The 21,259-nt window shown below is 38.4% G+C and overlaps 1 protein-coding gene across 2 annotated transcripts in view; it reads right to left on the reverse strand.

Moving 5' to 3' along the window:
* Window positions 1–21,259, reverse strand: part of ANKRD28 (ankyrin repeat domain 28) — a 119,674-nt gene that overhangs the window by 86,618 nt on the left and 11,797 nt on the right. Inside the window, exon 2 of one of the 2 annotated variants that reach the window (XM_063153956.1) lies at window positions 8,858–8,951. The exons of the other annotated variant lie outside the window; for it this stretch is intronic. Coding sequence (XP_063010026.1) covers window positions 8,858–8,899 — 42 coding nt within the window. The 5' untranslated portion in view covers window positions 8,900–8,951. The remainder of the gene's footprint in view (window positions 1–8,857; window positions 8,952–21,259) is intronic. 2 annotated transcript variants of the gene reach the window in all.

Raw genomic sequence — 21,259 nt, forward strand, 5'->3', positions numbered from 1 at the left:
TAGGATTAGGTATCTTAGAACCTACAAATAATCAAACCCCACTCAGCAAATAAGTGGGTATAAAAAGGAAGAGTATTTGGTCAAGTTTTGTGGCAAAAACGAGGCCACAGGGCATCTTGTATGCAATTGTTTTCTACCTCTTCTTGACAAGACAACTTTTGTTTTATAAAAGCATTGTGAAAAACAAATACCAGATTTCTATAATATAAATATGTTAGGAACCAAACATATTTAATAACTTCAATATTTAATAACAATAAGTCAGTAATAGGGTTACGAATAGTCATATTTGTTTATATCTTACATAGCAAGCTGTGGAGTGTCTTCCCCAGAAAACACCTCATGCAACCAGCATGCTCATAATGCAGGGCAATGAAGAGAGAACACTGAACTCATGAACTGGCTTGCAAACTACACTAGAGTCTAGAAATACATCAATAAACTTACACATCTTGGTTAAAACCACCAAATAACTATGAAAATGTAACCTTTAAGTCATGCAGATACAAATTTTTGTCATCTTGACTCAGCTGCTGTAACCTTGTCCCTACAGATTTATTTCAGGCCCTATGAAATAAAGACAACCATTTTTTCAGAAGCATTGATCACCCAAGTTTCTTTTTGGATGTACACTGACACCTCATGGCCATTTAAAAAATACTTACGGTCTACGCAGATTACAGAATCTTTGTTCTGTTTTTCTGTCTTTTTTAAAAACTCCAATTAATTTCTTTTTCCTTTAATGAAATGTTGTCCTCTTTAGAAATGTCGTCTTAAGATGACATTATTTGGTCTATTGCTCCTTTCCTTTCAGCAAGGAACCACTCAGCATTAATTTTTGATGAGCAGTGAGGAACTCTGCCACCCACAAACACTGAATCATGGAAGACAGAAGGACAAGGGACCTTTTCTCTCCAGCTTCAGACCCTGCAAACTGCAGGGAAGCAGCCACAGCTGCTTTAACTCTTCACAGAACAGAGAGACCGGGAAGATAAATAGGATTATGGCCATATGAAGAATGAGACCAGAAATGTTCCTCGCCAAATGACAGAAACAGCCTCTGGATAAATTTCTGGCATTACACAAAAACCTCTTACTCTTTGAAGTACATGAAAACCTTCAAAGTTACACACATGATTACATAAGAATATTAGTAAAATTCACTACTTCCTCCAGATTCTCATACTGGAAGGAGAAGTGTGTTACTTTTCACTCTTTCCAACAGGGTGACATGAAAAAACGCCAAACCTCTGCTATTTCTTTCTTCTTGATTGAGAACTCTGTGGCATATCTATATAAATAGTCAAATCACACACTACATATCTCAAGACTGATAATCTAACAAACTACTCCTTGCTAACTAAAATTATAAAGTCTTCAACTGTGAAAAATAAAGAGTAATATATATATAATAGGCCTGTAATGTTATTTGCTAGGGGTATTAGCAACTCTTGTTAGAAATGTAGAGGTAACTGAATTAATATTATCCAAGAAATGTTAATATCCATGGAAAAAAAGACTCATTCTTTTGAAATATTTATCTTTACCTAAATATGCAAGACAAAGCCATTTAGAGGATATTGTCAGTTCTTAAAAAAGAAATGCAGCTACATTATATAATGTACTTCAAATTCTTGACCTTCTAAGAAAAACTGCTTGAATTCTATTCTCTGAAGTACTTATAACATTAATTAATACAACATTAATATTTTGGCAAAATCTGTAAAACTTTCCATGTTTAAAAAAATTATTAAATACTCCATCTCTTTACCAAGTCTAAGGGAAAAGATTCTCAAGCATTTACTCTTTATGTAATACAAGCTTTGTTTCACATATATCAAAGTGGAATTCCTGTAGCATTAAAACATGATAAAGAAGGACAAAAATATTCACTTTCCATATCAGAGAAACATCCAACTTCTTGCCTCATAGAACTCCTGGCTTTAAGGGAGATGGAACAAGCAAACTGCCAGTCAGCATATTTTTACAACATTCCCTCCCACCCCTGCCAAAAAGCAGCAGCTGATAAATTCCATTCATCATGGAGGGAGCTTATTTTTCAGTCATTACTATCACCATCTGGTCAGCAGCTATGGAAATATCACACGTAATATAAAAGATTAAAATGAGGTCATCTTGAAGTGCACACTGGAGAAAGAATCCATGGTAACACACTTAAAAATAAAACTTACTCTGCTCCCCATTATTTGCATTAAAGAGCTACCACAACATCTGCACAAATGCTAGACCACACATACTAAGTGCCACAGGCATCCAGCTTTTAAACTCAGTCAAAATTTAGACTCAAGTTTTCTCTATCGGGTGTCAGAATCAGATAAAAAATAAAGGGAAAAGAAAAAAATTTAAAAGCCCAAACCAACAATGAACCTCCACCCACCCAGTATGACTAAAATTAGGGGAAAAATAAATTTTATTTTCATCTGTTTAATCCACACAGTAATTTAAGTTATAGCATCCTAAGTTTTACATAGCAGCACAGTATTTTATAGCTGGTACTGAAATTTTGAAAGGTCAAAGAAACATGTGCCATTCTGGTACCCATTACACACAAATAATGGATATGTTACAGTCTCTTATCTGTACATGACCCATGTGTTTGGATAGCTTGTAGCTGTCTGGTGACCCAGTTTCCTGAATAATTTACCCCAAAAGAACAATTTCCAGGCATAAACAATTGCCATAACATGTATAACATGCCCCACCCAAAAACCAGTCACCCATCTTTCAGCAAGTGCATTTTGGAAATACTGTAGCTAGCAATAGGTTTCCAGTATTCCTAAATAAGGACATGCATCATTTTTGTACTGACAGAAGAGCAAAACAAATGTTATCAGCTACCATAGTTTTCAGTTTCTAAACTAAACCACTACAAGCCATCATCTTCACAGCCACTTAAACCTCAGGAAAGATGTAAGGAGGAGAGGGGGAAACCAACTCTTCTTCCAGGACATTTGTCAGGGCACCTTCCTCTAATAGTATGATTTGCATTAAAGTTGCTCTAGTTTGATTCCATGACAAATCAGTCAAGAAAAACAATCACCAGACATATGAAACTGTAAAGATCAGATGAGGGGACAGACCTGGAACCTGATCTTCACAAGGCCCCAAATTATAGGAAGGACATCTACACCACAAAGCAGCTTGGCCTCCAGATTTCTAGCATGTGATGTTGAGGAACTAAGAGGAAGATTCAGCTCTTCAAAACTGAAAAAATACAACTGGTACCAGCAGTACAAAACAGAACCCACTTTTTAATTATTAACAAAAGACATTTAAAAGGATGGTATAAAGTCTACTTGATCTTCAGTTCAAGATCCTTAGGGCAGCCAGGAGGGCACACAACAAGCTCAGTACCTTGGACATGACAAGGGCAGACTTTGGTCTCTTCAAGGATGCCCTCAGTAGAGTGCCATGGGATAGAGCCCAAGGGGGAAGAAGGGCCCAAGAGAGCTGGATGATATTCAAAAATTGTCTGCTTCAAGCTCAAGAGCAATGTATCCCTACAAAGTTCAGGAAATAGTGCAGAACACCAGAAGGCCTGCAGGGATGAACAAGGAGCTCCTGGACAAACAAACACAAATAGCTTACAGAGGGGGGAAGCAAGGACAGATAGCCTGGGAGGACTAGAGACAAACTGTCTGAACAGACAGGGATCTGGATAGAAAAGTACTGGCAGAGGTAAATCTATTCAAGGGCATTAAGGGTAAAAAAATAAATCTCCTTTAGGTACATTATTAATAAAAGAAAGACTTGGAAAAATGTAGGTCCTCTCCGGAAAGATACGGGAGACCTGGTTACCCAGGACATGTAAGGCTGAGGGACTCAGTGACTATTTTGCCTCAGTTTTTACCAGCAAATGCTCCAGCCACACTGCCCAGTTTGCAGAATGTGAAAGCAGGAACTGGGGAAAAAAAAGAACCTCCCTCTGTATGAGAAGATCGAGCTTGAGATCATGTAAGGAATCTGAAGGTGCACAAGTCCATGGAACCTGGTAAGATATATCCATGGGTCCTGAGGCAACTGCCCAAGGAAGTGGCTAAGCTAAACCATCATATTTGAGAAGTTATGGCAGTCCAGTGAAGTTCTCACTGACTGGAAAATGGGGAATATAACTCCCATTTTACAAAAGGAAGTAAGGAAGCCCCAGGCAACTATAGGCTGGTCAGTCTCACCTTAGTGCCTGGCAAGATCACGGAACAGATTCTTCTTTAAACTACACTTAGGCATATGGAAAATAAGGTGGTGATTGGTGACAGTCAGCACTGGCTTCACTGAAGGCAAATCATGCCTTAGAAATTTGCTGGCTTTCTATGATGGGCTTGTGCAGCAGTGGTGGACAGAGAAGGGCAACAGACATCACCTACCTGGACTTATGAAAAGCATTTGACACTGTCCTGCACAATATTCTTGACTCTAAACTGGAGAGATGTGGATTTGATGGATGAACCACTGAGTGGATAAAATATCGTCTGGATGGCCTCACTCAAAGAGCTGCAGTCAGCAGCTCAATGTCCAAGTGGAGAACAGCAATAAGTGATATCCCTCAGGGGTCAGTATAGGGGCTGCTCCTTTTAAACATTTTTGTCAGAGACATGGACAGTGGGGTCAAGTGCATCCTCAGCAAGCTTGCCAGCAATACCAAGATGGGTGGTGTGGTAACACACTGGAGTAAGGGGTGTCATCCAGAGGGAGCTTCATGGGCTGAGAGGTGGGCCTGTGTGAACCTCATGTGGTTCAGCAAGGCCAAGTGCAAAGTCCTGCATGTGTGTTGGGGCAATCTCAAACACAAGTAGAGACTGGGCTGAGAATGGATTGAGAGTAGCCCTGGGGAGAAGGACCTGGGTGTGTGGGTGGACAAGAAGCTCATTGTAACCCACCAATGTGTGCTTGCAGCACAGAGAGCCAAACGTGTCCTGGGTTGCATCAAAACCAGTGTAGCCAGCAGACCAAGGGAGGTGATTCTTTGAGAGCAAAATAAATAGCTACATAAACTGAACAGTCTGGGGAGGTTGTCCTAACGAAGATCTGAGAGAGTTCTGTGTGCCATTTCTCTCCTGATGCTGTGTTGGGAATTTAGCTGACTAGAGACTGGAAAAGTAAAGGCTGTGGCTAATTCTAAGTCTTGCACCTGCAAGATAGCGTGTCTTTGGGTCTAGCTGGGTATGATAACAAGTAGACAGAGAGACATGAGAAATAAGAAATGTAGGCCCAAAAGAATGAAGAAGAGTTGATGGTATAGTTTAACCAATCGACTGCTTGGCTTACAGAATATTCATAAGCTTATTACTTGCTGTATAAGTGTCTGATGCTCTCTTCAATAAACAGAACTTGCTGATAACTCATATTGAGCGTCCCAGTCTCCCCTCACCGACAAATGGCTCATCCCCGACAAACAGATCATTCTGCAACAATGCTGAGCATGAGTTTGGCCATCTATTCAGATGAAATTCTGTATGTAATTTACCTTGAAATCCTGGAAAGACATAATCATCTTAACCATATGGTAACTATCCCAAATTGAACACTTCTGTGCAAATCATAGCAACCATAGAAACTTGAAGACAAAACAAAAGGAGTATAGTGAAACCTTCTGAAGTCCTTAGTCTAGTCTCAACAGGAATGTGTCTTGCAAAAGAAGGCTTTAATCGAACAGTTCCAGTTTTAACAATTTTGCTGCAAATGCTGTAAGTATAGTCGGGAGTACCCACAAGCAATACTTACCAACAAAGACACTGTTAAGCTCTGCAAGTTAAGGGTCTTGCTGAGCATCACTCACAAGGGAGATGGCTTCCACTGCACCCCAGCTGGGGAACCCCCAGCAGCCAAACCCAGGCCCTGTATGGGCTCAGCCAGAGGTATCCCATTTGCTGGGGACTTGGACTGCCATGCTCCAAGGTCCCAACAGAGACCAGCTGACAGAGACCAGGGTGAGATCAGCTCTGGGAGGGCTGTGAAAAGCAAACGACTACTGCTTGCTTCAGTTTTATAAACAGACTTGCCCATATGGAGCTCCCAGACAAATCACAGCTTTTGGGTTTGATTATGAAAGTCACATATTCAAGTAGTAGAAATGCATGGAGAAAGAAGGATTACTGTATAAGCATGAAAGGTCTTAATGAACTAAGCGAGGTTCACGTCTCACACACTGAAGCAAATATTTCCAGCAACTGGAACTACCATTTCATGACAGTCTTCCTCATCCAGCACAAGAAAGCTGTTGAGACTGGAGAGAGAAATATTGAAACTATTTCCTCTCACATCCAGCAATTCCTCTGCTTAGAAATCTGTCATACCATCATGAACTTTTAGAATGTAAAGTTCACCAAAATTGTCCTAATATCATTGTTACCGTTCCCAGAATCTGGGGCTTTCAAACCAAAATAATATGAAAAATGCACCTTTTCATTATTGGCAAGAAGTATTACTGCTGTTTGTTTCAAAGTCACAGTCTACATGGAAGTGGTATGTGGAATAAGGTAAGAACATGCTAAACAACAACAGCCTTCAGTTTTCTAACCTGGTGGTAGCAACACAGGAAAAAAACATGTAGGTGCTACTTCTTTCAAAGTAGAGGTCTTCTTCAATACAGAATCAGCACAGTAAAAAAAAAATTAATTAGAACATGCAGCCTGTTGGTCAAAACTGGCCTTCTCAGCTTTTATTCAGCAGTAATAATCTGAAATTATGTACACAAGCTTCTCAGGTAAATTCACTTTTGAAGTCAAGCATTAAAAACTGCAATGCTTTTCCAGAAATCCAGAATAGTCTACAAATAACCAGTTCTTCCTCAACAGACAAGAAAAAGATGGGATTTACATTTTGTCTAAGCTCTTATGATTTTTTCACTATGCCAGGTTTAAATATCTTTCCCTCCATAAGTGTTGCAGCTTAGCAAGAGGAATCAACAAAACAGAGCGTAACAGCTTAAAAGTGTTTCAGCCTCCATAAAGAGCAAAGCAACTACTTCTTTCAGACCTATAAAAATAAAATTTACAGAAAATCTGTGCAAGCTGGGAAGAACAGTGGTTTTATACCATAACTAAAGCAGTTAGGCCAGCAAACTCCAAGTTAGACTTTTGTTCAGAGGGACTACTTTGTTCAGAGAATCCATAGATACTACACTGACAATAGTAGCATAGGATAATCTCCTCTAGGGAGATTCTAGCCCCAGGAGAGAGCTTGACACTAATGCTCTTTTTACAGTTTCAGAACTACTTTTAAGGGTAAAGAATCTTGATCTATTTTCCCATGCTAGAAGGAAGAAAGGAAGTAGCTGAACTAGTCTAAACCAGAAGGCAATAGACAAGTCAAGAGTCACTGTCATGGCTAAACAGGAAAACATACTTCAGTTTAAAAAAAACCCAAATCTGTAATTTCAAATGAAACAATGATGCTTAGCCTTGAAACTGGGACATCTCCCATATTTCCCCTAAACCAGGACAAACATAAAAATCAAAGTTCAGAATCTGAAGCAAAAAATCCCCAACGTATAAGAAATTAAGGAAATGCAACTTCAGGTGCAAAGCTAAAATACACCCATGACTCTAAAGCAGTAATGGAAGTCTACCTGTGTTCTCCTGAAGGCTTCCATCACCAGTGAGCGGCTCAATCAACCTAAACCAATTTTTCTCACAGCCTTCTACAATCCAGGTACTATCAAAATAAATACAGTTAACAAAAAAAGTGCTGCCACAAACCAGATGACCTCATACAGTTTACTTGTTAAATTACAGGCATCACATCCTGACAAGTTTCACTCCTTTTTTGCTTATCCGTTTTATTTATATGCCAAAATAGGTAGTTACAGCAGTTGCCTTTATCCAAACACATGAAGGACAGAAACACTGCATACAAAACACTAGCTCAAGGCACTCAGTGTACTGGTATTTGGACAGAAGTTAATTTTCTTCACAGTAGCTGTAATGGGGCTGTGTTTTAGATTTGTGATGAAAACAATATTAATAACACAGAGTTGTTTTACATATTGCTGAGCTGTGCTAGCACAGCACCAAGGCCTTTTCTGTTTCTCACAATGTCCCATCAGCAAGCAGGCTGGTGATGTGAGAGCTGTAAGGGACAGAGCTGAGAGGGCTGACCCCAACTGACCCAAGAGATATCCCCATGCCATATGAGATCATGCTCAGCATATAAAGATGAGGGAAGGAGGATGAAGAGAGGAGTGTTTGGAGTGATGGCATTTGTCTTCCCAAGTCATCATTATGTGTGATGGGGCCCTGCTTTCCTGGAGATGGCTCAGCACCTGCCTGCCCACGGAAGTGGTGAATGAATTCCTTGTTCTGCTTTGCTTGCATGCACAGGTTTGCTTTCACTATTGAACTGCCTTTATCTCACTCCATGACTTTTCTCATGTTTATATTTCTAATTCTCTCCCCCATCGCACTGGTGGAGAATGAACAAGTGCCTGCATGGGGCTGAGCTGCCCACCGGGATCAAACCAAGCCAGAAAATGGCAGAATTAAGGTAACATACAGCCTTGATATATTTACCTTAAATAGAATAAAGACAGTGCTGAATTACACACCCCTACTACTTTGAAAGTTAGGAGGAGAAGTGTTTTTTTATTTAAGAAGTCTATCCACAATAGCAGTTCTAAACACTTTGGATATTCCTTTATAGGTTAGTTCTGTAAGGGGAACCAATGAAACTTACATCATCGAACACTGAGTGGCATTAATGAAATTTACTTTGGATTTAATTAAATTTACTCATTTTGCTATTTTAATAAATAACACAATCACTTGAAGAACATTAGGAGAACAAGGAAATACATGACAGGAAACAGAGCATTTAATGAAATTATACAGAAGTGTCTTACCCTGTGAATTGCCATGTGACTGTGGTAGCCTTTACGCACCATGAGACAGGAACACTTACACTGGACTTGAAATGGCCACAGGCAAAATTAATTCCTAATTTACAGGAAAAAAAATTCAGAACTTAAATCCTTGTTCACTAAGTTTAAATATAACCCAATATATCACATGCTGGCTATATTTTACAGAAACAACTACTGTCACCTCAGAAGTAAACGTTTTAATTATGCTAAAACTGTTACAATAATTTACTGAGGCAAACAAAACCATACCTCGGGTAATTAATTGTTTTTCTTTTGCAAAATAAGAAGCACAGCTGGCATATTGATAGGCCAATACTTGGGGATAGAAGTGGCAGCATAGTCACCAACACGTGACATTTCCTGTGCCAGAGAGGAGATCTCTGGAAGCTTCAATGTATTTACATAAACTGTTTTGGTCTTTATTGCTATTAGGTTTTACTGACGGATTTCCTCTCTGTGGACCAAAACAAGTGAATCACTATTTTCCCCTCCTCCTTCACACATGTATTTACAAAGAAAGCCAACTTTTCACAGATGCCTCCCTTCCATCTGAAGAGGGGCAAAAGGGGAGAGCAGGGAGCAAACCTCAAAATATTCAGCATTCATAGTTAAGACAGGGTACGTAAGAAGGTAAATAGCAAGGTAACAGCTGTGGCAAGCAGGTACAGACCAATCCAAAATAACTGCATGATTACAACATTGTTTAGATGAGTCTTAATGACAAATTAATTACTCAGGTCAAAACACAATCCTCGGTCACCTTTCCAAACTGGGTGGAGTAGCACGTGACACATTCAGCCCCAGCAGAGCCAAGAACAAAGAGGAACCACTGCTCTAGTTACATGTCCCCAGTGTTTTCTTTGTGCTGCCACTGCATTTACCTTACTGTCCCATAAGCTGAACTATAGAGAACAAGTGGCAGAAAGCTAAAACTGTTTTTTTGCTAATTCAGCCCCCAAAGTTGCCTGCTGTAAGATCTGCTGAACAACAGTGCAAGGGAACAGCCAGGAAACTCCCAAAGGAGGGATATACAGGAGACTACCTTTTCTAGTAAGAGCTTGAAGTCTTTTTAAACAGCACTTAGGATGGATTTGCTAATCTGTGCAGATGTACCTTGGCTACTGTCTCATGTACAAATCAGACCTCTAATCATATTCTCAAATAATGCTGTAACTAAAGTCTTAAACGTCTTCATTTTCTTAGAAAGAAAGCATAATTTCATTGCTCAGCAATTTTTACAGCACTCAAGCCTGTAAGAATGAGAAGATAAAGAATATCAGTGGCAGCATCAGTAATCAGTGGAAATGTATAATCTTGTCTCTAATTTCTGCACCCCACCATCATCCCTGTCCACACACAGTGCCCAGCAGGTCAAAGAGACAGCACACCTCAGATGCGTGAACTGCACAGGTGTCAGGTCACCCCTAGCACCTCATGGCTACCCCACTCCATCTGCAACAATCTCCCCTTAAATGCACCAACATCCTTTATCCTACCAAGCAAAGCAAGTTTTCTATAGATTAGCAAATAGGGAGGCATTTTGAGTATTTTGAGTGTTGCTTAGAATATTGGTTTAATATACTGATTATTTTTGTAAGATTGTTCATCAAAAGATACTCTGAAATGTTTAAATGTAGGATTCAAACATTATTTCTATAATACATTTTGATCTGCCAGATATTGGTTTTTGATCTCAGCATTTTTATATTTGATGTTTATGCTCAGATGTGTGCTTACATTGTGTTGTTCAGTTTGAAGATTATTTCCAATCATGGAATCACAGCATGGGTGAGGTTGGAAAGGACCACAGCAGGTCCAACCTCCCTGCTCAGTCCTGGAGTACATGGCACAGGATTGCATCCAGATGATTTGTGAATATCTCCAGTGACAGAGACTCCACAATAATTTACAGAATCCAGAATATTTAAACTAAACAGCAGAATGATGGGGGAAAAAAAAAGCTTAGCTTTGACAGTTCATTTATCCTTGAAATTTTCAGGATATTGAAATTGTCAGACTTTCCAAGCAGTCATGTTATTTGGAATAATAATTTGGAATATTGTATTCGAATGTACCAGGAGAATAAAATAATATTCTATTTTTTTCAGTTTGAAAGAAAAGAGAGTGATTAGTGGAAATCACTCTTAAAAAGAACACAAAACAAAAACAGAAAACAAGAGCAGCAATATCAAACCTTGTCACTTGGTGGCAGCACACCAAAGAAAACCAAAACACTTGAGCAAGACCACGAAATTGCTTCCCAGCACATACTAGTTTAATATCTCTCCTACAAGTGCCAGGATTCCTGGAAGGCTCTAGTCACTTCACATATTTAAGGCAGGCACCTAAAATTTTAAGACAACCGACTTCACATTCAAGGAGATAGTAAAGGCTCAAAATGAAAAGAGTTTTATTTCAGTCTTTTTGACATGTTTAGAGGTTCACCTACCTCCACTAAAATTGCCAGTAACATGCTAAATAGTATTCCCAAACAAGGTGGGGAATAGTGCTAAAGGTGCTAAATAGTACTCCCAAACAAGGTGCAAGGCTCAGCAAGCAAACAGAAGCAATACTTGCAAGCCAGCAGTTCCTACAAACTGAACAAAATAGGGGACCCTGAGTCAGATGCACCATGGATTTGGATTTCATGCCACCAGGAAAGGCCTGACAGCACACCAGAAAACTCATTGCAGTCCTACATCTCTTCCACCAGCTGAAACTCCTGCCAGCATCACACATGAAAGGCAACACCGCACACAGTAAGTACCCAACAGTGCTATTGTAGTCAGTGACAATGAACGAGAACTGATAGTCCTCCCCCATTTAAATAATTGATGTTAAGCAAAGGTTAGATTTAATTAAATGAGTAATATTTAATAATAATTAAATAATTTAGCAAACGCTTTCAAGAAACATTTGAAACTACTACTACTGAAGCAGGAAAGGGATGCAATGAGAACACAAAGATCTGCTGACTTCCTTCTGCTCTGAGTAATGTTGGAGCAAAGGGTCATTTATCAAAGGGCCAACAGTTTGGTTATCTTTTCTCTCAAGCTGGTCTTCTACACAAAGATGTACAGAGACATACAAACTATACAACGTCTTATTTCTGTAACCACATGATAAACAGCTTGGTTTCACTAGAATTCTAAAATCTAAAATTTTGGTTTAGATTACTATTTGTAATCAACATGCCAATTTTACTAATAGGATTACCATATGCTATCACATCATTAACACACAAGTTGCAATGACAGTTCTTTTTTCTCTTTATTAGATCTTTATTATTATAACTACAAGATTTAAAAGATAATAATTTCTTAATAACAATCCCATACAAAAGTAACTAATGCAGTCTTTATAATACTGAGGGGTTTTTGTACTAAGCATAAGATGATATTACCCAAACAATTGATTTCTGGAAAAAAGAATTTGGGTTTAAAAGAGCAGAGTACTTGTATGCAAGCTTCAGGGAGGTGCAGTCATCAGTTTAAGCCAAGCATTAGGAAGTAAGTATGACCTGTACCACAAAAGAGTGACTCCAATAGTTAAAAATATTAAATAAATTCAAGTGGAGAAGATAAGCTCTGCCTCCTTTCCTCCTACCTAACCAAACAGCTTACTGTTGTCTAGTATACATGCAGTGTGGTAGGGCCCTTCAATTTTATCAGCTTCATTAAAACTCCACTTTCAGTGGGACACACATGAAACAACAGCCTAATCCAGCATTGCAGCAAGAAGATAAAATGGAGACCAAGGGAGAGAGATGAAAGTGAACACAGAAAGCAAGAGAAACGCAGCAGTTTGCCATCAGAGGGAGTAGGAGCTTTAAACAAGAATGCTCAGCTTCTAGGTGGGAACAGACACACAGTTCTGTGATTATGAACACCTACACAGTTTAAGGGAGGGCTGGTCCTCCAAATTCTTGTTGAGACACAGCATATATGTGCAAAAGCTGCAAGAAAACAAAGTTTTTGTTGAAAAACAGAGCTGCTGTACTATTTTTACAAGTAGAAAATAGGATACAATGGCATAATGAAAAACAACTTCAAAGTTCTGCTCATTTAAATTACTAATATTTTTAAAAGTTAGGAGAATGTGCTCCTTATCCTTTTTTTCAGTAAACTTACTGCCTTTAAAAGAAAAAAACCAACATCCTATATCACAACATGGAAATAGTTTTTGGACCTGACTTAGATGAAAAGGGAAACATTAAACAAGTAAGGCACAGGACTATTTATCAATTTTATCCCAAACTCTCAGCTCTACTTCAGTGCTGTTCAGTGCCAAATGTGCCTTGAACACACTGCATGCTCCTCAACATTACCTGTAAGAGCAGATCCTCAGCTGAGGCATGGAGAAAAGAGAGGTAATGATTCTGTGTAAAAAGAAATAATATTCCACTACTTCCACCACCACACACAGGTTTCTAAGATTTCTTTTTTATCCCTGTTCCTAAAGAGGAGAGATAAACCATTCAGCATATTCAAGGCTGCCATACAAGGTCTAGACAACAATGAAGCACTATCAGACCCACTCTGTTTTAAAAAGGAAAAAGGTTTGCCCATTTATCTGCATCCCAAGTTGCAGAATACACTAACTTCCCCATACACTAGGAAAAAACAGTTGTCTATATTCCATCTATATTCCAGAGGTACTGAAAAAGTAGCAGAGTAGGTCTACAGTACCTCAGTGTATTTTCTACATCCAAACAATGGAGCCATTCATTTGCTCATCTTCATTTTTCCCCATTTAAAAGTGGTCTCAGCAAAATCAGCAGAGGTCTGGCATCTTTTAAAAACAGTGTCAATTGCATTTTAGGTAGGGGAAACAAAAAAAGAGACTGCTTCCCTAATTTTAAAAGGAAAGTGAACTAAAATCTGATTGAATCATAGCAAAATAACTCTCGTTGGGGTGGTGAGAGGGAAACACTCTTTTTCACAGGAATCAAAAGCTGGAGGCACATACTTGGTGTTAAGTACTTTGCCTGCTTAGGACAAGTGTAAATGAGTCATACCATCTGTACTGACATTCAGATGATTGTCTGGCAAGATAGCAGGGATAACACAAAGCAATATGATGCTCTGCTCTTAATGCTATGGATGCAGTTAAGCTGGGAAATAAAAGGAGACTTAGCAGTTAAACTAAGAACTACCTACAGTGACAGACACTGAACACCTTGTTCTCTGAATTTATAATTAGCTGTAGAATGCTACACAGAAATCAATAGTACAGAAGTATCTACAAACTCATATATAACAATACTGCAGAGGCTGATTAATGCTGTATTTCAGAGGAATATTCCTATCTCACAGAATAATGCAGATAGGCTCAAAGTATAAATAGATTGGAGCAAGAAGTCATTGTGGAACATCAATAATTCAGAGGGAAGCTATTTAAGATAACCATTTGTTACAGAGACAAGACCAAATGCATTGACTAAGAAAAAAAAAATAGCAAGAAAACAACAGAATCAACACTGGCAAGCAGCCTTCTGAAGCAAGTTATGCTGAGCAGAGTAAAAGCAATAACCACATTAGAAGAAATGAGGAGCTCACAAAGATGCAGTGTGAGACTAATCTCAGCAAAGGTGGGGGAAGTCTCACCCAAAAAGATGCCTCATGGCAGCATCTGAGCCAGGGCAGACAAAGCATCACCAGTGTCTGGGGCAACATGCCACAGAAAACTGCCATTCCCAAAACAGCTGGGTGGGTGGGGGACCCAAACTCATGGAAGTCATAACCAAGGCTTAGCATGAAACCAATTATTAATACTGGAAAAATGTGCCAAGTTCAGGTGTCTTTGGTACTCTTTTAAAAAGTCCTGGAAAGTCCAACTATGTGGGAGGCTGAGCTTACCAACATTACTTTAGTTGTAATAAAAGCAATATATTTTAAAGTACAAGACTAAGCTCTACTTTGGATCTCAGGATATGTAATTTAACATATGTAGCACTGAACCCTCCATCTTTTACATCTGATGAGTGTCAGTGATACTAAATGATGCTAAAGACTGTTTCAATGTAGCACACAGAATTTATTTATCATGGTTACATATAAACTGGAGTACATACAGGAAGGACAACAAGTTCTTCCCAAGATATTCCTGAATATCTTGGGGGCTGGAAGGAGGAGAATAGACATCCATCTGCTGTTCCAAAATCCTTGTGATGACTTGTTTATATTTATACCAAGCTTTAAGCAGCAAAAATGTACAAATAATTTAAAATGGTATCTCACTTTCTCCTTGTTTTCATGCCTTCATCTTTTAAGTATATAAGAAAACTGTTTACAATCTAAAAAAAAGATCACTGATGTACTTATATTGGTTTACTTACTTGATCCTCTAATTTTTTGTTGGTTAAAATCAGGCATATTATTTGAGAGCATTCTAGAGGTTATATTAACAGCATTTACAACTCCCAGCAGGTTTAGCAGCAGCAGCAGATATTCACAGGGATGTCTGTCCCCAATAATCACAGTTCACAAGTAGGTACACTAACATAAAATCAATACCATTAACATGCACATGCAGCTGTGAGCCGAGCTGATTTGAGGGGAAGGAGGAGGATTTGAGGGGGTAGGAGGATGCTATCCCTTACTGTTTCCTCAGTGACTACTATTTACCAAGGACAACCACGTGGAGGAGCTTCACAGGCAAACAAAGCAGTAATTCAAGCTGCTTCATTATGAATCAGCAGAACTGTCAGAGATCATGGCAAAAGTATTAGACCATTTTTAAATAAAAGTAAATTAAAAACCAGATTTAATAGTTCTCTTGATGTTGAATCTGACTCTGTGATTTGCTATTCAGATAAAAGCTTTGAGCTTGAACAGCTCCCTGGCACAAAACAAGAGGTGAAATAACGACCTGACAAGCCTGAGGATTTGTGAACCTATGAAGCATCCCAAATGACATAAGTGAAAACACGTGTTGATCCTCTGATGTTCACACCACTGTTAAAAATGAAAAATGATCAAAGCAGAAGAGGAGTAAGATCCTCTAACAAATCCAGAAACCTTTACCTACATCTTATTTCAGCATGTGCACATGTATAATTTCAAACAATAACTACTTATACAAAAAGCCATATCAACATTGAAAATTCTTATGACATACACCTTAAAAACCCCACAAACAAAGTAGTGCAGCTACTGCACTCAGTTGCAGCTGTGGCCTTCATTTTCACTATTACAATTCTTTAAGCACTTCAGAGATAATTTCCATTTAAAAATTTGGGAAGAAGGCAAAGCAAGCAGAAGATGAATTCTGATCAAACTTAACATCAAAAGGACAGATAGACAATAGTATTTCTCCTCAAGCTGAGGGAAAAAATCTTTACATTTCACACATCTTTTAGCAAGGTAATTATCTGGATAAAAACGAGGTGGTGTGCTGTGAGTCACAGCAGTTCATACATAAATCAACCCATTAAGAAACTTCACAGCCAGGACAGACTTCTTTAGAACCTACAGCTACTCTTCAAAAACACTGTACATAAGACAAGAAAAGAGTAATGCTTTCTATTCTGAACAGATGCCTGTCACATTCAAAGAGAAATACAAATCAAGAAGTGATGTTCATAGACATTAGTATCAGAAGAAAGCACAGGTTTGGAGCTATTTGAGTCTACGTTTGTCCATAGCAGGTTACCTGTCAAAGCCTACAGTCTGTCTTCACAGAAACCACAGAGCTTAAAATACACAGGAGGACTGAAGAGTTAAAACCCTCAGATTACGACTGTGGAACAGAGACTTTCTAGTGTACAGCAATGACATATTTCAGAACATCCATGGGAAGAGAGCAGTTAAAAATGGATATTGGGTAGAGGGAGGAAAGAATTGCATACTTTAGGTATCTGCCAAGGCACAAGGATTAGGCTTGATCAATAGTATTTATAGGATGGCAGGGTGGAAGTTTGAGAGGTCATCTTTTACCAGCACACCACCTTTAGGAAATTGTTTCTTGATTTATGGGTTTTAATCATTACTATTTAATTTTCATGTGTCTGAATTTTAACACTTCCACTCTACCAAATACAAGGGTAGGAAAAACAGGAAGAAGGGTTAGGAGTATTTTTGATAATACACATCCATCAGACAGAATTATAAAACCTAAATACTATTTCAAACAAAAAAGGATGCATTTGCAAAACTAAGTTACAGGCATAAAAAAAAAGAATGCCTACTGGAAACATTCAGCTCATGCATTAAGAGAAAGAAGCCACCATAAGTAAAAGCTTCCTTGGAGTTGCTTCTCCCTCCCTGAAAGGAAAACAGTACCTTTAAAAAGAATAATTTTAGATTAATTTTTGAAAACAAAAATAGAAGTACATCCAAATGGCCTCACGGGATCTTTAATGAGGAAGTGCCATAATACACTGGGAATAACAGTGCATGCCGTCATTTCTCTATTCCCAGGGCAAGCAAAGCAAACAGCAATTGTCTTCTTAATCCTATTGACTAGGCCTTTAAAAAAAATTGGAAAACATAACAAAATATATGGAATAAGCAGCTCTTTGAATAGATTTAAGAATCTGCAATTTCATATAAACACTAGCACACATGGGGTGGTGTTGTCTTATCAGCCTCGAGGCTATTGTAACAAGACAAGAACATGTTTTTAAAATGGGAGAGTCAGAATTCACTTGGAATAAAGGCATTCCACATAGGTGTGTCAGAACAAAGCTTTGAGATTTTAACACTGCTAAATGATACACAGCTTTCATTCCCCAAATTGCAAAACAGTAAAAGATAACTGGCCAGTATACTCAGACACATTTTTGCATGGGGATGTAGCAGCACTTCACCTTACAAGAGGAGTAAATCAGTCAACTGCAAGTCAAATATTTGAATGAAAAACAAGATCCACATTTTCCAGTTCACTGTAATTCCACAGGAAATACAGAGGGTACTACCACTACACTTTAGGACTTTCTTATTCGAGGGAAAAATCCAGTTGCTTGGACAGGACACATGGCCAAACATCTCCTTATGTGCACTCTATCAATTGCTCAAAGCTTAAATCGTGACTGCCACTTCCACACAATTGAATGAGGCAAACTGGCATTCTTACCTGCCAGGCACAAGTGCCACACCAGATTCCACTACATCAATACAGACTGCAAAGGGAAGAAAATCAGTTACCTCTGACTGCCAGAAGCCAGTCACCTTCTCTATCTGACCTGAGGACTGCTGTACAGAAGAGCACAGTTTTGGAGTTCAGCAAGATCTGACCATTACAAAAAAAAAAAAAAAAAGGGTAATTTTAAAAAAAAAATACCATTACATTTCAGTTTGTGGAACACTTCAAGGGATGAGAAAAAAGACAGGTTAACTGTTACAGCTTGGTGGACACAGACATTCTCAGGAAAATGAATCCCAACCAAGTCATGCCATCAATCTAAAGAAGAACGCACAAACCAAACTAAGACCTTGCTCAGGTAAAGTGCAATTACACTGACTAAATAGAATTCACTTCCAAAGTATGTTTGCCTACCTACAATTATCTAGGTGCAATGCTCTTAAATAAAACACGACAGATTTTTTCTTGACAGACAGGAACCCAAGAATTGTGCCACATGAAAACTTCAAGCTTTTCACTTCTCCAGGGTGAAGATAGGGGCCAGATGGGAAAAGATTGTGAGAACACGTCTCCTTTTTTGAGGAAAGACTGTGGGAGCTGGACCTCTTAGGTTAGAGAAGCCAGAGAGGGGATCTCATCAATGCTTATAAATATCTTAAAGGTGGATGCCAAGAGGATCATGCCAGATTCTTTTCAGTGGTGCCCAGTGACAGGACAAGGAGCAGCGTCCATAACCAAACCACAAGAAGTTTCACTTCAACACAAGGAGCAGCTTATTTTCATTGAGGTGACAGAGCACTGGAACAGGCTGCCCCAAAAGGTCGTGGAGCCTCCCTCTCCAGAGACTCAGTTTAAAACCCACCTGAGTGAGTTTCTGTCACCTGCTCGGTGTGACCCTGCCTTGGGAGGGTTGGACTAATATCTCCAGAAGTCATTTCCAACCCTGGTGATGAACACACCTTCCAACCTTCCAAACACAGAACAGCAAAATAATGTGCACTAAACAGGGTGTAATCCAGCACACCAAAACCAGCCACAAAAGAAACCCCCTGTAAAATGATTATTCTAGCATTTCTCCACAATAGCAATGCAATGTTGCAGCAACACCTCTCAGTCCTGACTGCTTAAATCCCTCCCTTGGGAGAAGAAAAGCAAGCTACTATTAAATAAGATCACCAGGTGTGACACTCTTCAGAACAGACAGCTGATTGCTTTACTTACACTTTTTAAATTAATCTCTACCTGTGTTCAGAAGGGCAGATCTGGGCAAATCAAAGTGAGTTATCCTGAGTACTATTTTTGCTTTTTGGATGCACTTAAATAGCACATGATAACCTTTACACTGCATTAATTACTTTAATGCACTAATTACTTTACTTTTATTATTTTTGCTATACTTTTTAATTTGTGATTTTATCAGAGCAGCTAACAAAAACAGAAATTAAAAAAAATATTTTAAGTTGTTTTAATTATATGTGCCACTAATTAAAATCTTCCAAAAATATCTTGAGTTAAGTAGTCCACAATATTTCCTTCATACAATGACAGTTAATGAGCTGAATCAATGACTTGGGGGTGGCCACAAAGTCCGTCAAAATTTTAGGATTAGCACAGTTCTGTCAGACTTCACTTCATTGCAGAAGCTTTTCTTTTTCCCAGCTTCTTCTGATTTTCAACACTGAACAGACCAATTAAGAGGGGTAATTGTAAAGAAAATACCATTTGTTCCAGAAGAGGCTACTGTCTAATGCTGCTTTCAAACAGTGAGCTTTCACAAACTCGTTCCAAGTGCTTAGCTCATGACTTCCGTTCATGAAGCAGTTTGAATTCAATCCCCTGGCAAGAAATATATACTGCTTAAGTGCTATTTTTTATAATTCTTTGAAAGTAAGTAGATGCTATACTTAAATCTTAGCAAGTTATATTCATATCTTTTCCTAATGTAATTTTTAAATCAAAAATTTCCGTCCTGTTCTCTACGTACTCAAGCTCAAACATTCCCTTGAAATTCCCACAATCCATGCCAATAAACCACACTGAAAATAGATTAACCTTTTGTCTAGTCTTATCACTGAGAACCTTTGTACAACATAATACAAAAAGCACAACAAAAAGTACTCTGTATCTTCTATAAACATGGAACATAAAGTACAGAATAACAAGAAATTTGTCATAAATGTAATTTAATTTGCAGCACTGACTCTGATTTAAAACACTAATAGCTACATAAAACAGGTATTCTCAAAACTTTGCATACTTTTACTAACTTGGTTTATTTCAGCACAGCAAAGAAGATTCTGCTATCCTTTCATATTCTGTCCTCTTACCAAGAAAATCTATAATCTGATACTTAGGTAAGCTGTCTTAAATACCAAACTATGTTTCCTATTAACACTGTAAAAAATAGTTCTTTATTTAATGTTTGTCATTGTCATTCCCTCTCCCATCCTTCCTGTATTCATTTGTTTATGTTTTACATTTTTTTGTCACCCGTCTGGGTTTTGACACCTACTAGAAGCAGCCCACAGCCATGACAGCTGACCTACTCAGAAAGCAGCTCTTGAACAGCTGCCTATGACTTTTAGGCTAAAATTTAAAAAAAAATTAAATGGTGCTGATGACCAGCTTTAAGAACCACCCTGAAGTAGGGGCTGTAACCTAAGTCTTCAAAAGCATACAGGTGATATGTAGGCAACTGTTTGTTTGGAAACTGTTAAAACAATTTTATTATACCCTAATATACTGATAATTATTCTCAGTGCATTCTCACAGTCAAAAGACATGCCCAATTTGTTTTTTCTTTTAAACAAAGCTTTGTAGTTTTACCATTGCCTATTCCAGAAAATAAAACCAGTCAGATGAATGGCCTCATCCCCAACCTGCTGAATTAAATGTTATTACAGCACAATCAAACCAAGAAACAGAATAAAGTAAGGAACAGTCCATCTTGATAGATAAGGTTTTCATTAATGGCAATTCAAAATGTTATCTTCTCCAGCTGCTGATAAAAATATTTGCACAACCGGTGTGCTTATGTTGTGGTATTCATACAGCTACCGAGGTGATGTGTGGAATAATAAACACTAACTACTATTTTCTGTTTCCATTTCCTGTTGAGCTGAGATGAAAATTTCTATTCCAGAAGACTGCAGTTTACTCTTAGACTGACATGCTTTGTTAATTACTATTTTTAGAGTTTATTTCAACTTAGGCATTTTTCTATGAGTGTTTTCATACTAGATATTTCCCTACCCCAAGCACATATCTCTGTGCAGGGAGATAGAGGGATCACTAGTC

The sequence above is a fragment of the Melospiza melodia genome, chromosome 1 (genome assembly GCF_035770615.1).
Source record: "Melospiza melodia melodia isolate bMelMel2 chromosome 1, bMelMel2.pri, whole genome shotgun sequence".
NCBI lineage: Eukaryota > Metazoa > Chordata > Aves > Passeriformes > Passerellidae > Melospiza > Melospiza melodia.